Source organism: Akebia trifoliata, chromosome 1 (assembly GCF_017979445.1).
Source record: "Akebia trifoliata isolate Shusen 1 chromosome 1, ASM1797944v1, whole genome shotgun sequence".
Lineage (NCBI taxonomy): Eukaryota > Viridiplantae > Streptophyta > Magnoliopsida > Ranunculales > Lardizabalaceae > Akebia > Akebia trifoliata.
Window position 1 is genome coordinate 27,757,630 of NC_141375.1, and position 11,322 is coordinate 27,768,951.

Consider the following 11,322-nt stretch of genomic DNA (forward strand, 5'->3'; position numbering starts at 1 on the left):
GAGTTGGGATTAAATAAAGAAAACTAGAAAAGCTAAAAAAGTTTTGAAGGCTTAAAGTCACTCATTTATTGAAAAACAAAAGATACGCAATGCTACCGTTATATCATAATATAAATAAATAAATACAATCTGTCAATTTATTGTGCCAAACCACCTTTCGATAACTTGGAGTTATGGTTTTATAATTTGTCAAAAATTAAGATGATTCCGATAAATCACCTCGGTCTTGAATGTAATAGAGTGATACAGCTACTAGTTTACCAATCACATTGACTTGTTCGTGTAAATAATCATGAACTATAAATCTGAAATATCGCCTGGAATCCCATCATAAAAAGTAAAAAATGAAAAATAAAAACTCTAATGTGGTATGCTTGACATTTTCTTTGAGAACAAAAATTAATATTATTATTTAGAGTTGTGATGGAGTAATATTGTGGGGGATCATGATAAAAAACATCTATAGTTATGATACACATCCACGTTAGAAATATCTTCTACAATGTTACTTCAGCATTATCCTATTATTTATTCTAAAATATTAAAAAAATAATTTTTAATTGACTCATTCAAATCAACTTGTGAATCACTGACTTGGCTTGACTCTTTGGACATCCGCATTTAGTTTTTCATATTTAAAAACTATGGTTTCAAGTATACAAATACAATGGGGCCTAGATATCTCTAATTAGGCTGGTTTTGGAAAACATATGTATGTCCACTAGATGAGTGGGCCTGATTTAGTATTTCACGTGGCATTTATAGTCTGGAGTGTGATATCATTTCCCACTAAATAAAGAGAGAACCCATGTCGAACCTAATATTACATTACAAAGATAATGCCCAATTACCAAAGAAGAAAAGAAACAATATCACCTCTTCAAAAGCTTTAATTATAAAACAAAGACATTGAGATTTGCAAGCTTTTGGAGAACTTTTTGGTGGAATAATTGTACATGATTGCCATCACCTTATAATTGTTTATTTATTTATTTATAAAACATGATACTTCTCTTCACTCATAATTCCTCATTATTTTATAATCTGAAGGACAGCACCATATGACTTTTATTAAAAGTATCAAACAGTGTCTATGTCTTTATTTGTTATTATCTTACTTTTATTTTCTTGTTTGTTTCTTATCGGGTGTCCCTACTTACCGACTCTGATCTCTTGTCCTTCTCAAAAATGAGGAATATGGAGACCAAAATAAACAAAAAATTGCATTGGCTTGTGGTGGGGACCTCTTCCATGTGAAGGGTCAAACCTGTAACTCTCTCTCTTGCCATTTGTTTCTTGAATCTTACACACGTGGAATACTCAATAACACCTGTGATGTGACAGATTCAGAAATCATATATATATATATATATATATATATATATATATGGTCCCGTTCGCCACCATTAGTTTTACCACACACTTTAACAAACGCGTTTTGTCTTACATGGGTTAGAAGTTTCGGAATGAGCTGATTTTTGGTGAGGATGATCTCTATGGTGAGGAGATCATCCTCACCAAAAATCAGCTCATTCCAAAACTTCTAACCCCATCAAAATTGATTTACAAAAAATGGACGGTCCACGATTTTTCAACGTGTAAACATGGGGCTAAACATTTCGGAATGGGCTGATTTTTGGGGAGGATGATCTTCTAATCATAGAGATCATCCTCACCAAAAATCAGCTCATTCCAAAACTTCTAACCCATGTAGGACAAAAAACGTTTGTTAAAGTGTGTGGTAAAACTTAGGGTGCTGAACATTTCCCATATATATATATATATATATATATGGGAAATGTTCAGCACCCTAAGTTTTACCACACACTTTAACAAACGTTTTTTGTCCTACATGGGTTAGAAGTTTTGGAATGAGCTGATTTTTGGTGAGGATGATCTCTATGATTAGAAGATCATCCTCCCCAAAAATCAGCCCATTCCGAAATGTTTAGCCCCATGTTTACACGTTGAAAAATCGTGGACCGTCTATTTTTTGTAAATCAATTTTGATGGGGTTAGAAGTTTTGGAATGAGCTGATTTTTGGTGAGGATGATCTCCTCACCATAGAGATCATCCTCACCAAAAATCAGCTCATTCTGAAACTTCTAACCCATGTAAGACAAAACGCGTTTGTTAAAGTGTGTGGTAAAACTAAGGGTGGCGAACGGGACCCTATATATATATATATAATATATATGGGAAATGTTCAGCACCCTAAGTTTTACCACACACTTTAACAAACGTTTTTTGTCCTACATGGGTTAGAAGTTTTGGAATGGGCTGATTTTTGGTGAGGATGATCTCTATGATTAGAAGATCATCCTCCCCAAAAATCAGCCCATTCCGAAATGTTTAGCCCCATGTTTACAAGTTGAAAAATCGTGGACCGTCCATTTTTTGTAAATCATTTTTTATGGGATTAGAAGTTTTGGAATGAGCTGATTTTTGGTGAGGATGATCTCCTCACCATAGAGATCATCCTCACCAAAAATCAGCTCATTCCGAAACTTCTAACCCATGTAGGACAAAACGCGTTTGTTAAAGTGTGTGGTAAAGCTTAGGGTGCCGAACGGGACCCTATATATATATGGGAAATGTTCAGCAACAAACATTTTGACAAACATTTTGGCAAAACATTTTTCAAAACATGGGTTAGAGGTTTTGGAATGGGCTGATTTTTGGTGAGGATGATCTCTATGGTGAGGAGATCATCTTCACCAAAAATCAGCCCATTCCAAAACTTCAAACCCCATCAAAAATGGTTTACAAAAAATGGACGGTCCACGATTTTTCAACTTGTAAACTGGGGCTAGAAGTTTTGGAATAGGCTGATTTTTGGTGAAGATGATCTCCTCACCATAGAGATCATCCTCACCAAAAATCAGCCCATTCCAAAACCTCTAACCCATGTTTTGCCAAAATGTTTGTCAAAATGTTTGTTGCTGAACGGGACCCTATATATATATATATATATAGGGAAATGTTCAGCAACAAACATTTTGGCAAAACATTTTTCAAAACTTGGGTTAGAGGTTTTGGAATGGGCTGATTTTTGGTGAGGATGATCTCTTCAGTGAGAAGATCATCATCACCAAAAATCAGCCCATTCCAAAACTTCTAACCCATCAAAAGTGGTTTACAAAAAATGGACGGTCCACAATTTTTCAACTTGTTAACATGGGGCTAGAAGTTTTGGACTGGGCTGATTTTTGGTGAGGATGATCTCCTCACCGTAGAGATCATCCTCACCAAAAATCAGCCAATTCCAAAACCTCTAACCCAAATTTTGAAAATGTTTTGCCAAAATGTTTGTTGCTGAAAGGGACCCATATATATATATATATATATATATATATATATATATATATATATATATATATGCCTCGAGATACACAATTACACAGGGACAGAGTTAGTAAACAATTGATGGGAGCAATTGCCTCTACAAAATTTTGAGACATCCCTATATTTTCAATTAATTACATGCCCCATTTGTCCTCACTCCCTCATCTCTTTTCCTATTTACCCTCACACCCTCCCCTCCTTTCAATCATAGTTTGCAGCACAAATAATTTTTCCACCATTCAAGTTCTTCAATTATACAACTAATCATAATTTGCCCCCACTACAAGAAAATCCTGACTCCGCCTCTACAATTGCACTTCCCCATAAAAAAAAGTATATCCTGAGGAAATTGTGTATTCCAAAGAGTACAAATCTATAGTTCCCAAACATGTCATGTCAAGGGTGTCGATTAAGTATGCCATGTGTGTAAATCATATTATCACAACTCTTGTTTCTTATTTGAGTAAAAAAAGTTGCTTTTGCTAGAACACATTGTAGACACCTCAATTTGAACGGGCCACTACTCGAAAGAGTCCAAAAATATAGATTTTCCAAATAAATGGGCCAACGGGCCTCAAGAGCCCAAGCTATTGAAAAGTGACATTTCGATCGAACCAAGGCCCCTAAGACCTCCTAATGGTTTGGGAGGCCCGTTAAGAGGACTCGGCCAACCCTCCGTTTTCCCAATGTTCACCACTCCGCTTCCAAAATCAAAAACGCCAAATTTTCGATAAAGTTCACCAACGGACCTAAAAAGCCCGATTTGCCAACACGTGGCATTTCAATCAATTCAATAATTCCTAAAATTCCTAAAAAGATAAAAAATGTAAAATGAGACTTGGGACCATCTCCACCTTCCTTACCCCTTACCGCTCCGCTCCTAATTCGAAGAAATTCTAAGCCCGCTTAAGCCCCATAAACCCTCAATACTCACAAATTACATTTCTCACTTTATCCCCTAACTTAAATCCAATCCCACACCACCTAAAACCTAAAACATACCTACCCTCAAAAATTCAATCCAAAACAAACCCTACCCAATCCAATAACCTAAAACCATTCCATAACCTAAGCCCAATACACTAAAAAGCTCACAAACCTTTATCCATATCCAATTCACATCCAACCCATAATCCTAATCCACAAACCACTACCCACATCAATCAATCATCATCTTGATAATCAAGGTGGGACACATGTTACCACCCCAACTCATTTTCCTCATACTCAACCTATCGTATCACCTTTTCTCTAAATACATCAACCCACACCCTCCCCTAACCTACCATCATAATTTCCTAACCCCTATTCTCTCAAATCAAACACATCAACCCACACATCCCCCTAACCTATCATCATCATACCTTCCCCTAATCTACCATCATCATTTCCTATAAACACATCTCTACAATCTAAACCTACACCCATCCTCTCAAATCAAATACTCATCCTCTCCCATCAACCTATCTCAATTCTTCATCTCCATCCATTTTGACACATGACATAATCTCTCACACCCTCCCAAAATATTATCAACCACCCTCTTACACAACCCTTCTTTTAATTAAAATTTCATCCCTCAACTAACTTCACCAATTAATTACTCTCTTACACAATCTCATCCTCTCAACCACTCTCATTTATTTATTCCATCTAATACTCAACAAAAAATGGGTTGAAAGATCAAACCCATTGGATTGTAAAACAACCCATTTACTCTTCTTACACAAATGCCCTTCAATCATCTCTAATTTACCCCCACCTTTCTCTTAAACCCCACACCATTCTACCACTTCTTTTCATTTCACTCCATTATATCTCTAAAATAACCCCTCAACATCTATAAATACCCTTCTCCTCTTCCCAAAAAAAGGCCCCCAACTCTCACTACCAAAATTCTCCTCCCAAATCTCACAAAAAAAAAAATATATTACATTCCACTTAATTCTCTCATCATCTCTTTTCTACTCCTTCAATTACACAAAAAAAAAACATTTTCCTAAACTACTACGGACCTTAAAAGACATTGAAGAAGAAAAAGAAAAGAAAGATTGAAGCTTCAAGATGGGTGCAACAAAAATACCCCCTCCCCCATCTCTCTCTCTCTACCTTCTCCTCCTCCCTCTTCTATTATCCCCTCCTCTCTTTGTTTTATTTTAAATGGACTAAGGATGAATAGTCCTCAAGGCAAAGATTTATAAGGATCATCCCCTTCAATGGGATGATCCTATAAACAAGTCAAAAATAAATTCTTACTTAGGGTACACATTATCAACACATGGCACTTCGTTTTTATTTTTATATTTTCAATCAAAATGACCGAGTTGAGTTGAGGTTACCGCCACTTGGCAAGGAGAAAAAGGTGTCTAACACCTTCCCTTTTCTCCAACCGAGCCGCTTACCTCGAATCTCAAGATTTGATTCCTACCTTATCCATCGAGAGTCATTAAACGTCAAAACGGTAATTTTTCAAAAATTACACATCGGGTGACCATTCACACCCACTTACAAAAATGAATGGTGGCGACTCCAATCCTTAATAGATGTGACCGTCGTAATGACGAAATCCACGTATCTACACACACGACCCCTCATCTGTAACTTTATACATAAGGACCTAATCACACATAGAGCATGTTCATCGAAACAGTCAATATAGAAAATTTCAAAATCCTAACATATCCTTTCGACTTAACTCATTTTTTTTCTAGTTTACTCACTGTTGAGTTAGGTTACCCTCAGTAACTTAGTAAAATTTTAAAATTTATGCAGATCTTAAGCTCACATTGTAGCATCCAAAAACATGATGTCACAATGATGTAGATGCCAAAATCTTAAGAATTTTGAAAAAAAATAATATTTTTCATGATTGAATTTGAATTTTAATTTTAAAATTTCAATAATCGTCCATTTTCAACACCTTAGATGAAGTTCAAAACAGATTTTGTTATTTATTTTTGTTCTTGAATCTATGTTTTTTTTTTTTCTGTGAAATTTAGAAAGTTGTAGTGTTGAATTGCCAATGTGATAATATATAGTCAAAAAACAAATGATATACAATTTCGTAATCCTAAAACTAAGCCCGCTACAATAAGTGCTTCAATCCAATGTCTAATAATCACTAATCAGAGTTGTATTTAGAATGGAGATGGATTTGCCAGCTGGGGTGAAAATAGTCAGATAAGATCCAACAGCTAGGAGCACAGGATCAGCATTCTTGCTGTATTAGTCAATCAGTCAAGTTTCTCCTCTTTGGTGGTGAGTGAGTGGGGTAGGAGGAAATCAGAGTCAACAAATGGCAGAAGATTCTGTTTCGTTGTGAGGCCGCTTTCTTTTACGACCTTTACTTCTCATTCTCAGTTATCAAGTAAATTTTTTTTGACAGACATCCCTTTCGACTAAAGTCTTGAATTATAAAGCGCACTCTGTGCACGTTATCAAGATGCGTGGCACACATGCATAGATCCTTTAGACTCAACAACTTGGTCCGACACTCTTAAGTCACCATGTTATTACATCTTAACAGTCCGAGTTTGCATTTAATTAGTCCAAAAAGCTACTAAATGGACAGCTAGATGCCACGTGCCATCATATACAAAACACATAACCTAACCTTTATAATACCCCCCACGTTTTCTTATGTGCTTTCCTTGGGGCCAATTTTAATTTCTAAAATGATATATATGTGGTAATTTATTCTTCATTCAACAGCTTAGAAAAGCTTAACAAATCCTTACTCCTCTTCAATTATTATAATTAGGACTTTTCTAGCCATAACAAACGGATGAGATCACTCCATCAAACTTACCGTTAGGATAAGAGAAAACCACAGATTTTATACAAATCAATGCTAATTAGTGTACTTCTTCCAAGGGATACACGCTTACATGGGAACAGGGGCAGATTTATAGTTGGGGCAATTAATCACACAAGAATTTCTAGATCTTTGAAAGACCTTCTTAAAAAAAAAATTAAAAAAAGATTTTTAGAGATATTGCCCCGATAGAATTTTGTAAACTTTGAAGGAGTTATTTATAAATAAATAAAATTTAAGATCATCAAGGAATTTTCACTCTCACAAAATGTTTTTAAATTTTGAAGGAATTAATAGTAATTTAGAATTTCCTATATCAATAATGTCTCATGTTAGAAATTTGCCCCCATGAAGACAAAATCTTGGTTCTGCCCTTGCATGGGAACCTCTAGTATCCCAGCCATTAGTTTGACGGAGAGGGGATTGAAGTCTAAAACTTTTCACTAAATCAATTCCTTGGATCGTCCTATTAAAGTTTAGTGTTGAAATTTGAAATTTAAAATGATTACTATAAAAAAAAGATTTTATACATCACTTTTTTTTTTTAATAATAAATAACATAAATTTTTAAATCTAAAGTGGAGGAATCACGCAAAAAAATTTGGGATTTTAGACATCAATTTATGTTTGATATTTAAATATTGATTTTAGAGAAATCGGTATCTAAAAACCATATTTTACACATATCTTTTCATCCGAAGAATAGACATCACTTTTTCTTATAAACATCATTTAAAAAATAATGTCTAAAGTCTTTTTTCTAATAGTATGATCATGTGATGAGCAAGTAATGATGTAAACAACAATTACTCATTAAAAGAAAAGAGATTGAAGTTTAAAGAAGATTTTCACTTACAATTATTACCAAGTCAAGAAAAGTTCCTACTCACCTAGAGTCCAAGAGCTAATATTCCAACCTAATGTTTGATATGTATCAATGATTATCAAAATAAAGTAGATATACCATGGAAAATTCAAAATTAGAATTACAATATTACAAAATCCTAGATTAACTTGAACTTACTTCTTTTACTTGCAATACTTTTATGGTCACTACCATCTAAATAATCCCAAAATAAAGTCAATTACAAATTTAATAGATTTCCCAACTGATTTTGTTGAGTTGATAATGGATTGGGCCGTGCTTTGAGCCCATGAGCTTTTTATTTTTTATTTTTTATCCATCTAGGGTAAGGTTTCCAGTGTTGACAATTTGCTGCTAGTCACCTGTAATTATTTTCATTTCCACTATCGATTGTTGAGGAGTCAGAAGGCAGGCTGTGCCTCCTTAAGAGGTTTCGTTTCTTCGAAACAAGAGAGTACGTCGTCACGTGGATGATTTGCACAGTAAAGGCAGCCAATATTCTGAACCTCTAAGAGGGACAATTAGAGGGGGTGAAAAAATAAGCCACAAAAACAAACAATGAGAGAGAGACGATGAAAAGGTTAAAAAAAAAAGGCACAAGCAGACAAACCTTCGGACAGCCTTTCCCATCAGATGAACCATTTAGCGACTGTGCCAGTGTCTCTCTCTCTCTCTCTCTTTTCAAACTTTTCCATTTGGATTCCGTTTTCTTTTCTTCTTTTTTATCTGTTTCACTCTCACACACTCTCTTGTTTAACAACGAATATCTCCCGGTCCCTCCATTTCTTTCTTTCTTTATTTATTTTTTAATATTTTTGTTTTTCTGAAATTTTGTAGTTCTAATAGGAACTTTAATTTGTGGACTAGAACAACCATGGACACAAAGTAGTGTCCAACAAATATTTGAGATTAATTTTTTTTTCCTAGAGATCTGGTTTTATGAATGGCTTACTCTCAGCCGTTCGTTGGACACTAAATTATTCATCTAGTTATACCTTCAGTTTTTCATGACCAATCAGTCTTACCTGGACTACAAAAGCCCTCTCTCTCTTTTTCTCTCGTCTACTTATTCTTGTTCATTAGAGGTTCTAATGTTTTAGAACCAGCTTCTTTGACTGAGAACTGAGTTACAGAAGGAAGGAATATCTCTTGAATCAACTCCTCTACTTCTTTAACGTAAAAGAAAAACAACACTACGTTGCGGAATCTGGGAAAGATTTCTGCCAAAAGTAGATTCTACTGAATCAGCCTTGCTTCTTCCCCCCACGAGTTCCCAGTAATTTCCCTCATCATCTTCTTTCTTTCTTTCTTTCTTCGTTGATTTCTATAAAAGTTGCCCCAAGAAGAACTCTCTCTCTAGTTTCTGAAAAAAGCAAAGAAATAGTGCTTGAATCAGAAAAACAGATTCCTCTCTCTCTCTCTCCCCCAGTGTCTTTCTCACTCACTGTAGATTGTAACAGAATCTGTTTTGAGTGAGAAGTCGATTTCAACAACAAACAATGAAACTCGCTATAATCATCTTCTTTCTGAAACTTCTCTTTGTTCTCTCAGTTTCGTTTACTCCATCTCTTTCCGGAATTACGTCGGAATCTGACGACAGTCACCAACAACCTTTGAATCCAGGCAACTACACCACTCCGAACACAGTCCCAGCTTTTCCAGTTCAAACCGAAGCCCAAACCTGTCATCTTGATCTATCTGACGAACTTTTCGGTGGAGTCGGCGAGGCATGCGGAAGCAACCTCGACCGCAGCCGATGCTGTCCGGTCCTAGCTGCGTGGCTATTCGCCGCGCATGCTAGGTCAGCTCTTGAGGTTCCAGCGTCAGCGCCTATGTCATCAGATCTTCCAATGATGCCTGACGATTCTCAGAAGTGTGTCAACTCACTTCAGAGCTCGCTTCAAAGTCGAAACATTCACATTCCGCAACCAAACACGACTTGCGATGCGATACTCTGTTTCTGTGGAATTCGACTTCATCAGATCAGTTCTCTGAGTTGCCCTGCAGCATTCAACCTCTCGGCATATCGGAACGCGACTCCGACAGCCGCCGTTAAGAATTTAGAGCGGAATTGCCGTAATTCGTCGTATTCTGGTTGCACAAAGTGTCTCGGAGCCCTGGAGAAGGTTAGTTTTCCGACGAATTATTCTGTAACGTTTGTCTCGTTTTTATTTATTTCTTTTATTTTTTATTTTTACTTTATTTGTTATTTTCTATTTTTCTATGACTATTTCCTCTAATTTCTGCTGGATTGACGGAAATCTTCTGTACTTCAAAAGTTTTCTCAAATTTATTTATTTTTTATGTCTAAGGACGCTGCTTTGTTTCCGAATTTCTTCTCAAATTATTTAAAATTTTAAATCCATGGCAGATGGGAATAAACAATGAGAAATAAGGTGAAGGGTATTTTTGTCAGTCATTTGGGTATTTTTTTTTTCTTTTAAATCCTTTTTCAGTTCGATTGGATAATTTTTAGTGGAAGGGATATTTTCGTAATTTAAAGTAATTACTCACGGGTGTGGAGATTCGTGAAAAATATAGCGTACAGATTTTTTTTTTTTTTTTTTTTAATATTAAATAATTTTCCCTTTGTTTTAAGATTCGTTTTGCTATTTTGCGCTGATGCATGTGACGGTGCCACTTAACAATTTTTTTGTTTGAAACGTAAAGTGACGATAATGCCCTTGCTATCATAATATACAGTTGAAAGGAGGGAATAACGTAACGGAAGAAGGGAGTGACAGGGCAAAGAAGATGTTCAGCAGAGACTGTCAGCTGATGGGACTGACGTGGCTTCTCGCAAGAAACAAAACGGCGTACATCCCAACTGTGTCAGCAGTGCTACGAGCCATCATGTACAGTGCGCACCCTCCACACGAGTCCAAGTGCAGTCCCGATCAAGAAAACATGCCCTTGGCACTCGATTCGCTCCAATTCGAAAAGTTAGATTCCTCTTTTGCCCTTCCTCTTCTCCCTATTTTTATATTTTCATTTCTACCCCTTACTATCATCATCTTTTTCTTATTCTGAGATTTACCTACCCCTACCCCTGCCCCTTGCCTCACATGCAGCTAAAAAAACAAATGGACAATCATGTCATTTTTTTTGTCTTTTTCTACCCCCACACTGTAAATAACGGGTCGTTTCAGGTTTTGTTTGACGTCTATTGTGATTAGTTTCTTTGTTTTCTATGGTTAAAAGTACTCTCAAATCTCAAATGTATCATGACCTTTTGTGTCGATGACGATTCTGTCCCTTGGGACATTATGGAATTACATTGGAAGGTTTATCCGGAAA

General features: G+C 35.9%; 1 protein-coding gene across 1 annotated transcript; it reads left to right on the forward strand.

Annotated features, from left to right (window-relative positions):
* The first annotated feature begins 8,810 nt into the window (after positions 1 to 8,810).
* LOC147411405 (putative GPI-anchored protein At4g28100) lies at positions 8,811 to 11,322 on the forward strand. Its single transcript, XM_086448306.1, has 2 exons — positions 8,811 to 10,151; positions 10,729 to 11,322. Exons 1-2 carry the CDS (start codon positions 9,525 to 9,527, stop codon positions 11,053 to 11,055), a joined length of 954 nt encoding a protein of 317 aa, XP_086304432.1. The 5' UTR covers positions 8,811 to 9,524; the 3' UTR covers positions 11,056 to 11,322.